Consider the following 21,187-nt stretch of genomic DNA (forward strand, 5'->3'; position numbering starts at 1 on the left):
ATGCATATTAATCTGATTTATTAAATTTCCGGAACATATATAGCAGTTTTGTTTGTTGGGAAAAGTTACTGTAGTGGCAGGTTTTTTTTTTCTTTTTTTTAGCAGAAAAGTGACGCCATCTACTGTGTAAATTGAAGGAAATGACGTGACAAGACGTGCAGGCATCATCCTTTCTCAGTTTTCGAATATGGAAACGCGATTCTTGAGTAGTGATATTTCAGGTACGTTTCGAGTACTTTTGAAAATAATTTCTGTTGGTTATATTTCACTGATCTGGCAACACTGAAATTAATATGTGTTTTTATTTACTTCATGATGGTAACACAATGTCACCAAGCATCATCACTATCATCGTCAGACTTACTGTTTTGTTTACAGTTTTTCTATGACAAGAACAGGACAGAGAATCTCGTCTGGCCGAGAGGACGTAGTTTGCGGGAAGACGTTTATTTATTCCGAGTCGTGTTTGCGGGCTGAAATAAGATGATTCGTGTTCAGAAGAGAGTCAAACTCAAAGGGAAGATCAACCCGATTATTAGGGAACAATACCTCCGTGATGACGTTGTTTGTCAAAGCCCCATGTGCAAGTCATGTTATCCTGAAGCTAATGGTTGGTGTTACTATTGTTATCATCATGTCATTGTTATTAGGTGCGAAATTATCAGATTATAACTAAGTATCTGTGTTAGGTAATCCTTTTGGACACCGTGGGCCACTAAGGCTGACATAATACTTGAATGACCCCTTAGTGCAGAAAACGTTTCGTCCAATCGCTAACATACCTACATGCATATCTTATATATAAATGTGAAAGTATGTATGTTCTTTATACAAATCTACAGTTTTAGGCCGATCGTCGCCAGATTTTGCATATATACTAAACAGGACCGGAATTGAACCGTAGGCTACTTTAAAAGTTTGTCAGAGCTGGGAAAATGCCCGAAATAGGCGGAAAACTTTAGCGCAACAATGGTTCCTGATCCTCAACAATCACTTTCGGAATGTTTACTTTGGTTACCGTGGTTCCCAATAATGCGTTTCAGATGTGTATATGTCTTTACAATGGTTTGTCATATCTTTAATGCTGCCATTATAACAGTTTATTTCTAAGCTGGACATATGACATCACTAACAATGACTATGACGTCACAGAGAACAACAACTACGGCAATAAAACTGAGAACAAAACTGTTCAATGCCAGCTGATGAACTCAATGCTTACCTCAAATCATCAACACTCTGACACGAAGTTAAAAAAATATTATTATCCACCAACATATGTGAGTTTCAACTGCAAAATTACTCAGCACTGCTATCGTTTTCACATCAAACGTGGCAGTGGAAGAATTCCCGTAGATCCAAGCACTGGACTGATTACGCTCTCAAATAGATTTTGCCAGTTGTTAAACTCAGTTCCAGAACTTGCAGACAAAGTCTTCACCAACATTCAACAAAATCACCGAAATCATGAGTGGGTTTGTGAGAGAGTGATTCTGGCACCGAGAAATGACAATGTGAACAAGATCAACGAAAAATCCTAAAAATTATTCCAGGAGACTCCACATCCTACAAATCAGTTGACACTGTCACAGACACAGCGCAGACAGTTCTGTATTCTGCAGAATTTCTGAACTCTGGATATTCCGGGTGTGCCACCGCACAACTTGACCCTCAAAGTCGGAGCACGTATAATTCTTTTAAGAAATTTTGGAGACACCAAGACTCTACGTGAAGAAATTGCACAATTACATTATTGAAGCAACGGTTCTAACCAGATTTGTGCCAAAGGAGAAGACGTGTCTTCATTACACATCCCAAGTATCACAAATGCCATTCAGTTCATTCAGTTTCAAGCGATTACAGTTTCCGATTCGTTTAGCTTTTGCCATGACAAATTAGCTATACATATACAAGTTGTATAAATTTTTTACGGGGCGAGCAACGTTGCCGGGTATCAGCTAGTTAGACATAAGAAGGAATGGTAAAATTTGCTGCAGCTGTAACCATGGACATGATTTTGCTTTTTACTTTGTCATGAGCCCCCCCCCCCCCCGAATATAAATGATAAATGAATAAGAAGTGTGGCGGCATTCCAATACAATGCAAATGTATTGGAATATTTGTGAATCAATTAAATCATAGCTGGGCCCAGGCACTCGCTTCATGAGCCACTGTTATTGTGATCTTGATGCACCTTTTCATTGCACTATGCTTGTATCTGAAACATATATATTGCATACAAGTTGAAAATAATATTTACATTGCAGATGACTGTAAAGAAGTACCCAAGCTTCACGCAGAGGTGTCACATTACGCCGTCCTGTCATATGACGTTGTAGCTAAGTACTTCGAAATATTTGAGTTGCCCGAATTGAGAGGCACGATAATTCTACAGAGTGTCGCTGTAAAGGTTTGTTTTGATTAGTTTTGTATTTTGAATTTTGAGTCTTAATTACACTAGAGGAAGGCATGAGAAATTTAAACAAAAAAAATTAGGCACCAGACAAATTTCTTAAGAGCTGGGCATAGTTTTTCCCGAGAAAAACAACCCTAAATAATTTATTTATATTTTTCTGAAGCTTAATGACCCCCCCCCCCCCCTCCCTTTCTGTTTTTCATGTTGGAAGGTTGGAAGACACCTAATTATGAAATATAGAATCACTCTTCGACTAATTTAGAAATCAATGTAGGAAATTTTAGGTGCCGATATATATACAGATTTCAAAGTCGCTAAGTCAACCTGGGGCTTGGGATTTCTCAAACCCTGCAGTAGAGTCCTGATAAAAATCTGAGGTATTATTAGGACTACAACTAGTTTTTGATCGCTGGAAGCTCTAAATCTGTTCGGTACTGGGCGGAACCATAAATAAGACTTTAAGTGCAAATTTTTCCTCACACACAAAAACATTTTCTCATTAAAAAAATGCATTATTGTGTGTTCTAATGTAAATGAAAAGTTTGGGATGAATTCTCATCATGACTTGCTCATGTGGTTTAGGTTCTCCAAAGCCTCGGGCGTAATCGCTACAAAAGTTTGATGACTGCTGCGAAAGATGCTAGACGCGGATGTATCATATTCCTGAATGAAATCTGCAAAGAGACGTCGGTCCAGCGATTATCGTCTCAGTCTGAAGAAGAATGGTTAGCACTGTGAGTATTACGCTATCTTGTTTAGTAGGTTTTAAAATTTTTATAGCAGAAAATACTTGACAGTCTAATACACTGTCTTGAATGTGTGCCTTTTTTTTATTGACACATATTTTTAATCATCATTGTTAATTCACTTCAGGTCGGTCTGGAGAGCGGCAAATTATTACGATAAGCACTTGGAAAGCGTGGTACCAGTATTCGTTGTAGTAGAAGATGTAGAGGTTAGTTTCTTTGTCCTTTGATATGTTTAGATTTTTCTTTCAATTCCATTTTTCGTTAATACACAGAGTGTATAGAAAAGTCTTTTTCGGCTTTGAATAACTTGCAAATAGAGAGAGATACCTGAAATAAACAAGGTTTCCGCTTCAATCATTTGATGAAAAATGGATAGCTTTCGAGATATTAGGCTGATTTGGTTGAAAAGTTTCATCTTTTTTTTTTGACATTTTATTTGAACATTTTCTTGTAAAAAAAATGTTCTTAAAAAATAAATTAACTTGTAACAATGTCTGGCAGTAATGAAGACAGTTTGTTGAAACAACAATGTTTCAGAAGCTATGAATTATGAGAGACAGATACAACTATGCAGTTTAGATAAGGGGACTACACCCATTCAGATGCAGTTATCGGCCGCATAATTGGAGATGTGTAAATTAGCTCTGTAGTCCAGTGTTTCCCAATGTGGGCAATATCGCTCCCTGGTGGGAGATGAAATGGTCTATGGGGGGGGGGGGTTGCAATAGAAGCTACAAATATAACATAGGATCCTATGGGTTTTGCTTGAGTGGGGGCATTCATTCTCTAATAAAATTAGAGAATGTAGCAAAAATATCAAGAATTGCAGACACAGATGTCTCAGTAACAGTTCATTTGAATGTTACTAGCGAGATATTCTTTTTGTGTAATAGAGAAAAGCGCAAATTTTAGAAATCAATGTTTTCTCCAATGAAGAAGGACAACATTCTATGCAGTCAATTAGTATACAGTTTGAAAATTTGATGGCAGATGGAAGCACTTCACACAACAAGCATTACACAGAAATAAACTTTACCTCAGGTTCACTACACTTGCATAGACATTCCAACATGTACCAATTCATTCGAAGTTCCGCAGAGGAATATGGACGAGGTGCATGTGTGGTTCAATAGTATTAGTAGTAGTCAACTAATATATGCAGTTATATAAAACGGGTGTATATACTTGACTCTAAATTTTTTCTGGTTTCAGAGTTTTCCTTGTTTTGCATTCAAGTTGCTCTGCCATCTGCCTTTCATATTAGAAATGAAAGTGGCAGATGCTTTTTTTTACACATGTGTAAGTACCATTTAAATGTCTGTCTGCTATCTACAGAGAGACTTTTTCAAATAGGAGACAGGCTTGCATTTACACCTTGAAATCGAAAAACCGCAGACAAGATATGCTTACACTGCATGCATATCAATTTTATGTGTGATGGGGGGGGGGGGGGAAGTGCTGATCCTGCTGTGCAGCTGTTTCTTATCAATGACCAATAGTATTGTTTGCTTATTTCGTAGGTTCACTCCTCTTTAACATCTGAAAAATTAATTTTTTCCCCCTCAACCAGGCGCACATGCTTTACTATTAGTTAAGTTTCGTGGCTGTAGCTCTCTCCGTTAAGTTATTTAAGTCGAAAAAGGACTTTCCTATGCACCCTGCATAGTAGAGATTAGTTATTTTATTGAGCCCATAGCCCTTGTTGACCATAACTATGTGGGATAAGTAATTGTGTTGTTAATTTCTGTGTTAAATAGCTGTTCAAGGGATATGAATATAATGATAATCTAAGACTCGTGAACATCAAGACGTACCTGGAAACCATGTGGCCGAATTTAAAGGCTGGTCTAGAGCTGTATGAATCCATACGTGCTGCTCTGGTTCTCTCCGTCATTCAAGGTAAAATTTCAATTGTTCGGCTCAAAAATTTTCTTTTTATATTGAAATTAATCAAAGATTTTTTATTAGATTTTTGATTTTTCTTTAAAATTTTACTTCTTGAACTTTGATACAAATATTATATAATTCCACATTTGTGCATGCTGTACTGTGATACATTGCTGTCCTTTCTTGTGCCTTGTTGATGTTCAAATTCAGTTGAGATACCAAATCACTGTTTTCATTTGTGAACATAATGATATAAACTCTCATTTATTTCGTAACTGGGAAAATGCCCAGAGTTCTGGAAGGACCCTACAAGTAGGCTAACTAGATGTAATTAGAGAGATCAGCAACGAAGCATTGGATGTTAATTTGTCCTGACAGCCTTGAAGTTTTATGATATGGTCCTGCTTCAGCTACAGTTGCTTAAACAATATTTCAACCTGGAATTGTAATGCAACGTTGTATCGAAAATGGATATGCTTACACCACCACAAAATAATTCATGTGAATCATGGATTCCATCACCATCTCTTGTGAACATTCTTCTTAAGATTTTCTAACCAATTGGTATGTGCTAGGACAGGGCCACAACTAGGTCGGGGGGGGGAGAGTAGTCATGTGTGTAGTGCCCTGGGTGCCGAACCAGAGGAATTTTGTATGTTCTTCTATGTTACAAGAGGGTAACAGAGAGTGGGCTTGCCCTGGCTGACCAAGAATCTAGTTGCCACCCTGTTCTAGGAAGTGTTATGTATGTGTATCAGGGTTTAAGCTACGGTCTGATTTTTTGTAAAATGCAGAAGAAAATCTTAGAATGTCAAAGAAGTAGTAGTAGCCACTTTTGCAAAAATGCATACAGGAGGTACGAAATGAGTAGACATCCAACCATCATGCATTACATTAGCATTGTAGCATTTTGCTGAAAATTTTCCCTCCATTTTCACTTTTTTGCTAAAGGAATTTTTTATCTAGCTTAAACCCTGATGTGTATATATGCTTGACTCTTAACATTTTTCCTGACATCAGCATTCTGCTTGTTTTGCATGTGAGAATTCTGATTCTGCCATTTGCTTTCTGTATTACAAATGAAAGTGATGGATGCCCGAATATTCATGCATGTGTAAGCACAGTTTTAAAGGTCTGTCATCTTGTCATCTCTCTACGGAGATGATTTTTTCAAATAGGAGACAGGTTTACATTCACACCTCGAAATTGGAAAACTGCAGACCAAAGAAATGCTTTCACTGCATAAATATCATAAATATCAGTTTTGTGTATGTGGGGGAGGGGAGAGGAAAATTGCTGATCCTGCTGCGTGCAGCTGTATCTCATCAATAACCAATAGTATTGTGTTTGCCCATTCCATAGGTTCACTCCCCTTTAACATCGGAAAAATCAAATTTTGTTTGGGAAAAATTTTCTAATGCTATTTATTTCACTTTCACCAATTTCAAATTATCTTAATGAACCCAGGACATGAAAAATCCCAGCCACTACTTAAGGAGATGCCATCGTGACTAGAGAATTGGCATTGGGCCTGAAAATTTCCATACAGTTATGACTTTTAAATTACGGTGTAAGGATGATTTATGGCAGTGCATCTTCCAACATGGGAAAACGAGCCATCAAGTCTCACAAAAGTTCAATAAACATTATTCAGGGTTGTTTTTCATAGAGGAAAAATCATGATTGTCTTGAAATCTGTCAGGTGTTTTTATATTTTCCGATTTATCAAGCGCTGCGTTAAACTATATGGTATCCCTGTTCAAAAATTATATTCACCCAAAAATGTTGCCACAACTTTGGGTGAACAATTACATTTGCCATTTCTTGCATTACACCATTATGGTATCTGATTCACCTTTTGTCTTTCTCTGATTCAGTTTCATGGGAAGAGCACCAAAATTCATGACTGCTTCAGGTGGCCAAGTTTGTGGCCCCCTTGCCCTAAAACTCATGCCTTTGTTTCTTATATTTTGTAGAATATTTACATACTTTTCAAAGTGAAACAAGTTTTAAATTTTTTTAGATTCATCGAAAGAATACGAGAACCACCTCCCACTGGATGTTTTAGAAGCGGGGATCAAATGTGGAAGGTTCATTCGTGGCACCATCCATGTTAATAAACACATTTCATCTCAAGAAGCATATGTTGCATCATCCAGGTAAACTTTTTGTCAGAGAAGTTAATACAGTGAAACTCTTCTAAGATGACCACTTGGCGTTCTGCAAAAAAGTGGCCATCTGTGGAGCTGACCACCAAATAGGGGTTGTATTACAGGAAAAGCACATTTCAGGGGGCATGTCAAAATAACGGTTTTCAATGTCGCAAAAAAATCTTATGCTGAATTTACTTACAATGCCCATAAAACAGATAAATATACAATGAAACCTTGCTACAACGATGCTGGATACAACAATAAATCCCTCTGCAATGTTATTTTTAAAATATTGTTTGGAACAGCCTGTAGTCTGTAATGCTAAACTTCTCTCGATACACTGATATCCTTTACTATGATAAACCCCTCTATAACAATATTTTTCAGGAGGATTTTTGAAATTGCTACAACTTTTATTATTTTTATTTATTTTTAGCTTGAAATATCCTCTCAGTGCATTTTTTCAACTCGTCACATGTTTCAGTTTTTCCGAGGACATCTAATAATATCGGTGTGGTGGGCATAACATTTTTATCATAGAAAGTGTTCCGCATTGCTACTTTTTGTGTGACACACCAAAGTGTATTGTGATAAACCCCCTTTACAGGAGCAATACACATCTAACTGAATTTCTTTTATCAGCTAATAAATTAAAATACTTTGCAGCGAATAAATACTCAAAGCACATTTTTTGGTGATACTGAAAACGTTAATTTGGAAAAGTTGCCAGCAGCAGCATAAATTTGATGAAACGTGATGATAATTTTGACTGTCGATTTAACGATAGTTCCTTTACGAAGATATTTTTTCTTGGTTTTGTATCGTTATGTACACTCGCTTTCAAAAGTTAAGCATGTGACAGCTTATGTAACATAACGACACACACCACTTTAACCGTGGAACACAACTGCATGGTACTTGAGAAGATAGTCCCTTCATGTGGAGCTTTTGCCACACAATACTGGCAAATATTGTCTTACCAACTGATGCTGCAACAATTGATGTAACATTAGTGAAAGTCACTCATGGATTCCGCTTGGGTACTATAGCAATATACTGATCACCAGATTAGGGTGGGGTAACCCTCGTTGACTGGACCCATGTCTTCAGTCAGCTGTTTGACTTGCTTGGGAATTGTTTTCGTAATCAGTATATTGCTATAGTAGCTAAGCGGAATCGACAAGTGACCTCCACAACTGTTACTTCCGATGTTGCAATTCACTTGGTAAGACACTATCTGCTGGTACTGAGTGCTGACGGCTTCACGTGAAGGGACTGTGTGTGCGAGTACCACATGTTTGTGTTCCACTAACCGTGCAGTCTAGAGGGGCAAGATTAAAGTGGTGTCGTAATGTTATATGAGCTGTCGCGTGTTTAACTTTTGGAAGCATATATCAAGGTTTCGCTGTATGTTCTGCAGAACTTGAAATATCAGATCATCCGATTAATTCCTTAATCTGTATTATCTGGGGTCTATTCTTTTTTTATAGCAATTACTGTACATGTTTTTTCGTCACATTTCTTTTACTCTCTAACTATTGTTATACTGAATCTCTTAAGAAAGTATCCTCAAAGCCGATAGTCTATGATCTTTACTAACTATCCCGACCCTTCATTAAGCCTTGTGAGGCCATACAGGATTTTCTCAAATAGGAAAAATTCACACAATTTTATTGCTGGCGAAAGATTACTGTGAATGAGTGGATTGGAAAAATTAAATTACTATCAAATTGTGCATTGTTTCAAAATATTTATTGAATGAAACTGCCTAGAATGTTCATAATATGGCATCAACTCTGAGGCTGATGAGGCTTCTTCATATGATCTTTAATTCACTTGAGATAAGTTAATCTTGATTCCTCGTTGTCATCTTCTTTCTGACTCTGCAGAGCATTTTTCTGCTGTCTTATCTTGGCTTAGAATTTCATTACTGGGATCACCATTATCATTTCTAGCCAATATTTAAAATCGTTGCCACAAACTCCATCCCCTGCTTTTTTTTATGATCACCTAAAAATTGAATATTTCAACAATTTCATTCATTGCCCACTTACATTCTTCTGAACGAACGAGTGACATTCATAAGATATCACTTGAATTTTTCAACTACCATTCAGAACAAAGCAGTTCTTGACAAGCTTAAAAGGCATAAGTACACACTGAGATCATTGATCGAAAGCCATGAAAACTTGTAACAAAAAAAAAAGAAGAATCAAATTCAGTATTCATTAATGTACCCAGATGCCTTCTGGTGATGCTAACCACCAATGTTGGGAAAACACTGAAGGAAATAAGCTTGCACTAATAATTGCCTTTTGTCCTGAAAACCTCTCGATTTGCTTTTGTAATTATGGTTATAGAATTTTTATATTCGGATACGAATTATTTAAAATATATACTTTTATATTACTATAGATCTGATTCAAAAGCCACTGAAGATATTCTGATTCATGGGACTAAAGACAGAAACAGAGCCATTCATGGTGATGATGTTGCGATAGAATTGTTTCCAAGGAGTCAGTGGAAATCCAAATGCCAGAGCCTTGTAAACAGCAATGGGAATGATGAAGGTATTTTTTTTTTTCAATAGGCCTATCAAACGTTTAACCGCTTGTCACTGGTAACTGACAGATTTCTTCATTTCACTAATTTTATTGTGCACCATTACCATTGACTGTTTTTTTTTTTTTTTGCTTGAGCGACTTTATAACTCATGGTAGCAAAATATATCTGAATATGCACTACTATTTTTGTTGGTGAACATGCTAAAAATATGAAAAGAAAAAACTTGTCTGGAATATTTGTGTGCAGAAAAAAAAAATTATTTTTTTCGAATTATCATCAGCAGTTTTGTTGAAGAATATGAAAGAAGATGGTGAATAAACTTTTGTTTATGCAATTTTTCTCGAAAAATGGAATGAATATATGAAGAGGGTGTGTTTTTAAGAGATTTTTTTTATAACTGTTATCTTAGTTCATTTTTCTTTTCAATAACATCACATGATCTTCTCATGGGTAACTATTTCTGGCTGCTCAGTAATCGTTTATACACAGAGGTGCACATTCTTTTCAGTTTGCATTCAAGATAATCAAAATGTATATATTGCCAGCTTTTTTCCTACCTTAAAAAAAGAAAATAATCTGTGTGTTTGCACTATATTAAAATCCCCATGATAACTTATTTTATTGTGCACCGTTACCATTGACTGTTTTTTTTTTCATCACAGAAACAACTTCAAATGGATCCAAAGAAGGAAGTTCAGTCATGCCCACTGGGAAGGTTGTTGGGGTACTTGACAGGAGATGGAGGGATTATGTGGCCTCGTTTCCTGAAGAGTCTGCTGTAAGATAATCTATAAATATGTTAAAGACACGGAACATATACATGTGGCAATCTAACAATAAAGTATAATGTCTTCATTAAGTAGCTATTCACTGCAAAGACACTAGACTCTGCATATGGATGTACAATACATATAATACTTTCCAACATCCATTAATGTGTTATAAATTCCTCAGAGAAATGCTTGCTTGTATGTGCATGTGCAGTTAGTAGTAACATAATCTGAGTTATCGTTTTTTCTTTAGTTTATATAATATACATTGCATTTCACTGGTGAATCATTACTCTTGGTCTTTGTTCTCCAGATTTTTAGAAAGTAATGATTGACTACATAACTGTATAATTTATAATGGCTGTATTTAGATAGTTTCCCAAATGCCTCATAAATTATGCTAATATTATATACAGCAAAATCTTGAGATACAAATGTTTTCTGAAGAGTCCAACTAATTTTTTTCTTCTTTTTTAAATAATATTGAAACTATTTTTTGCATTTTCAGGTGTATTTATGTACATGGGATGTCACAGACATCCATGTTGAATGAACAGACTTTCTTTAATGTTAAATTTTGATCATTTCTCAACTTGAATTTTTCATTAATTCTTTTTTCATCTCAACCGTAATGGTTGTGATTTCAAAATTTTCTTAAGTTTTTTAGTTAAAAAGTTTTGAAGAAAAACAGTCCATGCAATAGATATGCATTATGCAACCAGAAGTTCCTACAACTCTCTTGTGTTATGAAAACATTGTTCACGCACCCATGTGCATTCTAGTTTCATTCAGCAGTTCAAGCTCAAACATTGAATGCGGAAATCCAGTACTTTCTGTTCATTAAAGTACAGTGATCACTCAGTTATAAGATGATTTTTTTGCACTCCCTGTCGAAGATATAGCATAATAATGCTAGTCATTTTCAACTCTCACTTATGCATCTTTTTTCTTTGTTCTCGTACACCAAAGCATAAGTGAGAGATTACTGTATTAAAAAGCACTGTTACAGTCAATGCTTTGATTTTTATGTACCATCAATATATGAACCAACAGATTATACCTATTTCATACAAAAAGAAATAGAAAATAATATTTCCTAAACAATATGCCACATCTTTGAATGCCTTTCCCATTTGCAATTTTTCAATTTCGCCAACTAATTGTTGAAGTCTGTTTGTATTTGTAAGAAAAGATTGCCACGATTATAGTATTTATTCTATAACTGCAGTCAAACTTCTTTAAGTTAAATTTTTGATATCTCAAAACGTTTTTAATCTCATCTTTGGGATATTTTTTAAGAATTTAAGTTCTGTTATCCAACTATATTGTAATTGTAATTAATTTTGATAACTCAAGAGTATTATCCATTCCCAGAAGCACTTCAAGGTATCAAAGTGCTATTATAAGTGCAACAAGTAGTTCTTGATGTTGACTGCACATCACTGATTTTATTGATCCTTCTAGAAAGATGCTAATAGTTCATCCAAAGGAAGTTGTGAAAGAGTGCTGGTACTGCCATATGATTACAGGATTCCAAAGATACGCATTGCGACTAAACAAGCTCAACCTTTACATAACCAACGGTATATCCAACTCTAAATGTCTATTTCGTTTGTTTTCTTTCTTGTTGAAAAAAAATGTATTGTTATTATCGAATGTGATTTCTTAAGAAAATATGAATTTTAGCTTTTCGTATCATTTAAAAATGTCTCAGAGCTAGATTTATTAATAAATCTTTGAAAATCTGTAAGTCCTGTATTTGCTGTTTAATAGTCGAATCATCAGTACATTTTCTTTTGTCTCTACAGCTTTAAACTTTTCACCAAAAGCCTTAAAATTACAGTGTTATGAAATGAACAAAAATAAGTCCTTATTTTATTTTAAATATTCATTTATTTATTTGACACAGTTCCAAGTTGCAATTTTCTTTCTTTTTGGTTGAAACTAGAATAGTTGTGAGGATTGATGGTTGGAGTAAGGACTCCCAATACCCAAATGGGCATTTCGTCAGGACTTTGGGCGAAATTGGATTGCTAGAAACAGAAATACAGTCCTTGCTTGTGGAGTATGGGATATCAGTTTCTCCTTTCCCATTGAATTTGGTGAGGATGTGTTTCATACTAACTTGCAAAAAAACACTACTATGCAATTTTAACATATGTTTTTGTTGTATTAATAGCTTCATTCTGTTGCTTTATACTTTCGTACATGACTGATGAACATATACAATATTTAAAAATAAATCACTACTTGATAGAAGTTTTGGTTAGTTATCCTTTCTTTATGTAAAGATGATTTATTTTTCCTTTAGTTGCCAGAATTGCCTTCATGTACAGAAACTGATCCATGGTCTGTCGATGATGAGGAAGTAAAACATAGAAAAGATTTGAGGACCTCTCACCTCATTTTCAGCATTGACCCCAAAGGATGTGAAGATGTTGATGATGCATTATCAATAAAGTAAACATCATTAATTGAGAGTGAATTCCCACTTTTATATTCCTTATTGAAATTAAAAATTTGAAGTGTTGAGTGGGATCTATGCTAAGTCAAAGATTCTTTATGCCAGGGTTTTATCGTATTTCACTAGAAACTGAGATATTGGATAATTTGTAAAATTCCATTCATTAATTAGGCTACAAGTTTTAAATGTTTCATATCATGTTTTTCTGAAGGCATTTGGATGGCAGTGGCTCAATTGAACTTGGTGTCCACATTGCTGATGTTTCATACTTTGTTAAGGCTTCTTCTCTAACTGATCTTGAGGCTCGTTCAAAATCAACATCCGTTTATCTGCCTGACCGACGATATGACATGCTTCCTCATGTTCTGAGTGGTAATGTCTGCTCATTACTGGGAAATGTTGACAGGTTCGTAATGAGCTTTGTAGTCTCTCACTCTATCTTTCATTTTTCCTTGAGTGTATGTGTGAAATGCATTTTAAACCTTTTGCTTTCAATCCATAGATATGCTGTGAGTGTCTTATGGGTTCTTGATTCAAACTTTGATGTCAAAGATGTTTGGTATGGACGGACTGTGATTCGCTCGCAATATAAACTGTGTTATGAGGTATTCACTGAAGTTTGCTTCAAGTGAAATAATCTGAGTATTTACAACTATAAATAACTTTCAAACATTTAGCGAAATTGGTTGAATTATGATTACTAATGAATCTGAACACAGTAGTCTAATAACTAATCTACCAGTATATAATCTAAGTCAGCGGTTCTCAACCTTTTCTGACTCACGGAGCACTTTTCAGTGAATAATTTCTCTGGCGGAGCCCTGTTTAACTTGAGGAGCCCTTTTTAGTATATTATTTATATGGCGGTACACCCTTTAGGCCTCTTTTTTTGTTTGTTTATCAAATTTATTGATTTCTTTTATTATTCTCGAGTGGCCGCGGAGCCCCTGGGAAGTGCACACGGAGCACCGGTTGAGAACCACTGATCTAAGTGTATTGAACCCTCCTCCTAACTGCCATAGGCATATATATATATATATATATACCTTATGGAGTCTGTGTGTTAACTGCCACAGGTATAGTTATATGTCAGCATTCAAAATCATTGGTGGTCCACTGGACCAGTAGTAAATACTTTCGCCCCTCCTCTCTCTTTTTCCCAATGACACATCAATCGTGGAATAACCTATTATGGGAGAATCACTGATACACCAAATGATTGACTGCAGTTCTAATTGTTTTTTATGGCTTTTCACATCTTTTGGTGGTATAACGCACACACACATTCTTCTAAATAATATAAGTAATATACAGTATTTTTTGCTTGTAATATATTAGAAATGCATGTACTTGTGTAATATATTTAGGAGAAAATATTAATTATTATTCTCAGCCTATTTTGTTTAGTGGACTACTCATGATGTCTGTGGATCAGTAGGGACCAGTGGCTTTTATTTTTAAATTCTAACACTGTATGTCTTTACAAAATTTCTTCTTCTGTGATTTTTTGACAGCCGCATTATTTATATGGCGGTACACCCTTTAGGCCTCTTTTTTTGTTTGTTTATCAAATTTATTGATTTCTTTTATTATTCTCGAGTGGCTGCGGAGCCCCTGGGAAGTGCACACGGAGCACCGGATGTTCCCAATGCCAGAATACTATAAATTTATCTTAAATAGGGGTTTGCTTGAGACATACCCATATCTCACAATAGGGGGAAGAGGGGGGGGGCCTCACAAGAATGAGATCTGGTTGAAATTTTCGAGAATTTGCCTAGTAGGGCCTCAGAAAAATCACTTGGCCTGGGGGGCTTAAGACGGCCCTGTCTGAGAGGGAGTTGGGGATGACTATTTTCTCAATATCAATGTGCTGAGTAAGATGGTTTATGTGTAGTTATCACAATTGCTAATTACTATTTTTATTATATTATGCATTTGAAGTTTTTTATTTTGTGATTTTTTCTTAGCATAATATTAAACACTTTTATGACTTTCAAACTATGCCACAGCTCTTCTCGAAAATGCACCTTGTCACTACACCTGTGAGCAAAAAAAAAAAAAAGATGGCACTGGGGAGCGAATCGTGTAAGAGTTCGTTGGCAGTTAAGGGATTAACAAAAACTAAATTGATAAAAAAGAATGAAGGCTTTCACTGCTGATTTCATAATAAGAAAGTAGTTCTAGGCTAAAGAACAAAACTAATTCTTCCTTTGATTTTTTAATTTCAGGATGCTCAATGTATAATATTGAATCATTCACCTGAAGAGATGAAAGAGAAGATCTCTGAATTGAGCTCTTTGTCTCAAGAGGCATTAAATGAAAAGTAATTCAGGCATTTTGAACTCATGTTATAACGTTTTTTTCATACATTTTTAAAGTACTAGAAATACCGTTTTTTTAAGAGCAGGCATATCCAACCTGCTACGTATTGAAGCATCCAGCAGTAGTTAATGCATATATTCAATTTTGTACATGTGGAATGGCACCCTAACTATCAAATTCATTTCAAAGATTAGTATCATGCTGATTTGAGTTATTAAAAGTGTCTGAATTTTCATATAAGTGTTCTTTTCTTGATGCATAGATGGAGGCATTTCAGGCTTCAGCAGCAACATATATGTAATACAAACTTTATGTAATGTTGAATGATGTATTGTTTAAAAAAATTTCACGCAAGTTTCACTGTTTTTTTTGTTTTTTTTTTTAATATGTGGCTAGATTCAGTGTTCTGAAAGATTCTGTGATGACTCTTCTTCACATATCCCGAGCTTTAAGGGCCAAAAGATTAGAATCTGGTGGCTTAGAATTGGACTCTGTAAACATGAAATTTGAAATTGACCATGCCTTGCCATCAGTGGTTCAGGATTTCAAGCAAGTAGAGGTATGTTTCACAATTGCATTGTTCGACTGAAGAATGTTAAGATCTGAAATATTATTCAACATCTATCTACAAAGTTTATTTTTGGCAAAAAGGAATATCAATAGTTTATTTATTTGGCTAATCCTCAGGTCTTTTTCTTGAAGAAACTGGATATATTACAAGCATTCCATAGTCCCCAACCTGAAGTAGAAGAATATTAACAAATTGGACATGACTCAAACACAAATAGGTCATATTGAATATGTACTACTTTACCGTACACCAGCTCTGGTCATATATTGCCTTACGGCAATTTCCAACCAGTGGAGATGGGTGGGAAATGAAGACTCCATCCATCGATGGTTCCCCCAGGCTCGGTAGGCAAAGAACTTGCTTCTTACGTTCTATTCCCAGATTCGCACCCATGGACCTTGATGATGACCTTTATAGTGGAAGACGAGCATCTTACCACTCGGGCCGCATTGAATATATACTGGCACAGAAATATTTTTCAGCAAAAATGCAGAAATATATCCCCTTCTCCCGGGATTGGTAAGAAACTGTAAAACCGGGTTTTGGTTTAAACCAAGATTTTTTTTTTTTTTTCATTTTAACAGCATTTACATTAAAACCATAAAATTTCTGGAAAATCATTCAAGCTTCTGATAATAAATTAAAATAAAATGTTTATTAATGCCATTAATACAATTTCATATGTTTATATGACATAGATACACATTTTAATAAAAACTAACTTTTGCAATTTAATTATTTTATGGCTTATAACTCAAGAAATTATTTTGTATTTGAAAATTATTATTTTTTAATAAACCATATACTAAAGATGTTTTCTCCAATTGCTCTTCAATATGTTTAATTAGGACACTATTTTGGAAAAAAAACATTGATAAAACTCTCGGAAAATACAATGTATTTAATGAAGCATTAATTAATGCAGTTTAATTAGCAATGATTTACAATGTGTAGGGTGATTATAACTAAAGTTCCGATTGGTAAACTCTGTAAAATGAAACCCATTGGTCAGAATAACTTCAAAATTTGCATGAATATTCCTGAATCAATGAAATTTTGTATGGCTAAGGGGTTTGTGACACCATGTTCCATTTTTGTTCCTCCTGATGCCTACTAACAACCCTCTGAGTTTGTCGGTCCAGTAACAGAATACCCAGTATAGCCATGTATTACGTGTTGGTGATGAAAAAAATGGATGTGGTGCCTATTGGTCTGACTTACATCAGCACATTGACTTCTCTTTTTGAAATCTGTTTAACCATTTCATGTTTAATGAAACATTCAGCTAATAGAAAATGCACTGAAAAAAACTCATATTTTCAGAGCACACGCTCTTTTAGTTCAAGACTCGCAGCATCAAACTGAAATGAACCCACTAAATCACTAATGTATGGGAAGCACCCATGAACTTTACTGGGTTGTGTACATTATGTAAAATAAAAAGATCTTTGGTGTCTGGTCTTCTTATACATCCAATTTTGAAGTTGCTCATTTTAGCCTTCTTTCAGTTTATGTATTTTTTACAGCGCTCCTTAGTTTTTTTCTTGTCCTGTAATTTTGGGTTTCTGAGTAAACTTATAATTTCGGGCAGCATCTGGAACAAAGTAGGCGATTTCTATCAAAACCTATGGGAAATCGCGTTTCTGCTAATGAATATTTTGGCTAACAAATCATCTTTGTTAGCCAAGGTATTACCGTATTTATGCAATTTTCATGTTTCTGAATAGATCTACTAGGGAACATGATTTATTTATTTATATTTATAATTTCTTATTCTTTTTATGTTATAATTTATAGATTTATGTGTGTATTTATAATTTCTTCTATAAATGTTTTGTCTTGTGATTTTCCTGATTTCAAAAGATTGAGTCATGGATGAGTATTAACTTTTTTTTTCAATTGACTTTTTTCTGTCCAGTTTCTTTCTCAATTCTGCTCCTTTCAAATGTTGAATTTATACTAAGTGATTTTTTTTTTTTTTTTTTTTTTGTCTCCTTTTTATTTAGGAATTAGAAATTCACAAAACAGTTGCTGAATGCATGATTTTTGCAAACCACTGGGTTGCTGAACAAATTGAAAAGGCATTTCCTCAGCAGGCAGTTGTAAGTTCATTTCAAAAAAACGTCAATCAAATTTATCAAGTTGTTTCCCCAGTTTTATTTTCTTACGGTATGTGCACCCTTCAAATTCTTTTAAAGATGTGTGTTCTATTATCAAAAATATCAACTCTATTTTCCCCCCTACATTATTTCAATTAGCTTCGCCATCATCCACCTCCTAGAGAGCACAATCTAGTGGAGCTTCAGAAACTTGCAGCTAGCATTGGCTATGATATAAAGATATCTACAAATCGGGAGCTGGCATCTTCATTGGAAAGTGCTGTGGACCCAAGAAATCCTATGGTGAATCAGGTGAGTGACCCAAAAATGAGAAAATAAAAAATTAATTTTTTAAGTGTATTTGCAAATTTTAGTTACATATCATTGTACTTCCCTACATTATATTTACCCAAAGCCTTCCGAACTTTTCCGTGTCAAATATCTTTCCCTTCTCAGAATTAAAAGATGCTATAATTTTCCCTTTTGCTGAACCAACCCATAGGATCCCAGGTATGCCAGTTGATTCTATCCCCCCCCCCCTCCCCAACTTTCTTTTTGAGAAGCACTGTATTAAGAAAAACTGTTCATAAATAATCCTTTTCTTTTTGGTTAAAAATATCTTACAGATATTCCGCATTATAGCAACACGTGCCATGAATGAGGCAACATACATGTGCAGTGGCTTCTATAAAATAGAAGAGTTTCATCATTATGGTCTGGGTATCGAGTACTACACGCATTTCACTTCACCTATTCGAAGGTACGCTGATTTAATGGTAAGAATTCCTTACACATATGACTAGAGCCCGGATTATATGCAAATGCATATGTGTATGTGCATTTGCATATTTTGGCATTTTAAACTGCATATTTTAGAATTTTAATGTGCATATTTGCATATTTTTAGAGCATATTTTGCAACATTTCTAATGCATATAATCTGGGCTTTACATATGACATTCTTTTATTGATTCAAAATAAAACAAACCTATTAAATACTTTTTTAAAAATTGGATTCTTAATTCTGTTGTTTTCTTGTGTTCACAGGTAGCTTATGATAGCAATTTCTGTGCAGCTTATCAGTTTCTTTGTATAATTACTCATTACATTCATTACAGGTTCACCGGTTACTTCTGGCATCAGTCGCTGAAAGCATCAATAGCAATGAGCTTATGAAGATGGCTGATATTGAATCTATTTGCCAGCACATGAACGAAAAACATAGAGTGAGTGTCTTACAACAGCATAGAATACATTTTACATGCATAATTGTGTTAAAACTATTAATAATTTCAACTCAATATGTGAGTATGAATATTCTAATAGTTTTGCATATTAATTGCAATTCTTCACTTAACCTTGTGTAAACATCTTATGCCCTCTGCTCTTCCTTAGTTGTGGTTTAAGCTGTTGCCATGGCATGACAAAATCATCATTATCATTGCTTTTATCATCGGAATGAAAAATCTTTTTTAAATTAATTTTTCAGGCAGCACGAGATGTTGAAAAGAATGCACAAGAGCTGTTCTTGTCATTCTACTTTTCAAATATGAGCCAGACGCAAGACAGCGAAGACTGCTTAACAGATGCTGTGGTCTACTCTACAAAATCCAATGGGCTGTTAGTTTATCTTCCTCGCTATGGAATCAAAGGAGCAGTATGCCTCTGCGATAAGGATAAGAAAGTTGCCGTAGTCGAGGGTGATGAAGTGTATTGGAGAGAAGGCCATTTGGAAATGAAGGATACTGAGCTCACAGTGAAGACTGCAGATTCATGTCAAAAATACTTGTTATTTGATGTCATTACAGTGAGTTTTTCCATTTCCCTGGTCTCTATTCAAAACATCCCAGCATGAAACTGCATGTGATTACACTTTAGTTTGTACTTGGATTTAGCAACTTATGTGCAGACTCTGTATGTATGCTACAGTTTTTTTTTTATTATTTAGGTTTTTATCAAAGTACAAAAGCCAAAAGCTCATCAGCCAAAGCTTGTGTTTGAAGTTGCTAAAAGAGGGCCTCATGAACTGGTGGTGAATACAGTGAGAAAGGTATAACTGCTGCTCATTTTTTGTCACTTTATGGGGTGGGGCAATCGCTTACATGGGGATGAGACTGCATATCACAGGGCTCTTTGTGTTTCTGACTGCTAGCAGAAAATGAGAGGAAAGCGATTGCATATTTCAATAGCCAGATGATGTAGGAAAAATTGGTTTGTTCTGTATCCAGTCCTTGAGAACAATGAGCTAATATGGCAATGTGGCCTGGCCTGGGTATCCTTGTTTGACGGTTTGACTTATGAAACACAGGATGGTGTTACAAACCTACACAATTGGTTGGCCTTTGCCGTGCCTGACTGCCTGTGACAATTTTCAGTTGCTGGCCTTTCTTTGCCATATACAGCAGAAAACCTATATAGTGATACTCGAATGACCAGGGAAAGGTGTCGTTATAAAAAAGTCATTGCTATAGATGGAATACATTAGCACTATAAAAAGTTTGTTTTCTCTCTAGGCCATGCGTTCAAATGAACTACAAGTGACAGGGTTATAGAACGCTGTAATAAGTTCAACTAGTAGGGACAATAAATAGTCTCTTCTTTTGTTTTATTGACTGAGATGAGATAATGTTTCTCTCAAATTTGTGCAATTTCATTTTTTTTTTCAGTTTTCTGTGAAAGAAGGAGCACCTGTCAAAGCCATTGATCTGGATGTGGTCAATACTTCATCGAGGCCTCCATCTACAGAACTCAGCTCGTGTTCAGAAGACAGAGTTCAGTGCCTTTACGACATGCTGCAATGTATGAGAAAGTTAACTCTGCAATGTCCGTCCAATAATGTTGTTACGAAGACTACACGAGAGAAAACAGCTGTGTGATTCCTTGGATGGTAGTGATTACGTCGACATGAATAGGAAATCTTTTTTTTAAGACTTTCAAATGATTTTATCAACACTTTTAATGTTGAGATGCCTTTTCTTCTTCATGCATCACCAAAAATGGAAAGGCTATTTTTGTTATACTTCATATTTTAATTTGGTGTCAATAATTTTGTACATAAATTATAGTATTATAATATGCATAAATGATATAAAAATCACATTGCATGTATATGTACATTTACAGTATTTTTCCTTGTGTAAATATTGCTGTATCGCTATACATATAAACTAATTTATGACCAACGATAAACA

General features: G+C 35.1%; 1 protein-coding gene across 2 annotated transcripts; it reads left to right on the forward strand.

The window, feature by feature from the left end:
- Window positions 1-312: 312 nt before the first annotated feature.
- Window positions 313-21,185, forward strand: LOC149079896 (DIS3-like exonuclease 1). Of its 2 annotated transcripts, none has more exons than XM_089240397.1 (22): window positions 313-610; window positions 2,268-2,410; window positions 2,999-3,150; window positions 3,290-3,371; window positions 4,923-5,064; window positions 7,076-7,211; window positions 9,621-9,775; window positions 10,433-10,548; window positions 12,005-12,123; window positions 12,489-12,642; window positions 12,852-13,000; window positions 13,216-13,410; window positions 13,507-13,609; window positions 15,233-15,327; window positions 15,723-15,885; window positions 17,904-17,999; window positions 18,156-18,308; window positions 18,623-18,772; window positions 19,115-19,222; window positions 19,486-19,803; window positions 19,945-20,046; window positions 20,663-21,185. In XM_089240397.1, the coding sequence occupies exons 1-22, from the start codon at window positions 484-486 to the stop codon at window positions 20,870-20,872; spliced, it is 3,168 nt and encodes a 1,055-aa protein (XP_089096523.1). In that variant the 5' UTR covers window positions 313-483; the 3' UTR covers window positions 20,873-21,185. The 2 variants fall into 2 exon arrangements, 1 of the variants encoding a protein (XP_089096523.1); XR_016193704.1 differs by having other exon boundaries at window positions 371-610; window positions 18,623-18,756.
- The last annotated feature ends 2 nt before the right edge of the window (window positions 21,186-21,187 follow it).

This window comes from Pholcus phalangioides, unplaced genomic scaffold, assembly GCF_987345545.1.
Source record: "Pholcus phalangioides strain wild (caught in Gottingen) unplaced genomic scaffold, Ppha-v1.0 ptg000012l_1, whole genome shotgun sequence".
Taxonomy (NCBI): domain Eukaryota; kingdom Metazoa; phylum Arthropoda; class Arachnida; order Araneae; family Pholcidae; genus Pholcus; species Pholcus phalangioides.

What these genes read in the sequence shown, in the direction of transcription:
- LOC149079896 (XM_089240397.1), top strand. Translation starts at nt 484, where the DNA reads ATGATTCGTGTTCAGAAGAGAGTCAAACTCAAAGGGAAGATCAACCCG. An exon ending in GGTTCTCTCCGTCATTCAAG is followed by an intron (nt 5,065 to 7,075) that starts GTAAAATTTCAA and finishes AAATTTTTTTAG; the next exon opens with ATTCATCGAAAGAATACGAG. An exon ending in AATATAAACTGTGTTATGAG is followed by an intron (nt 13,610 to 15,232) that starts GTATTCACTGAA and finishes TTTTAATTTCAG; the next exon opens with GATGCTCAATGTATAATATT.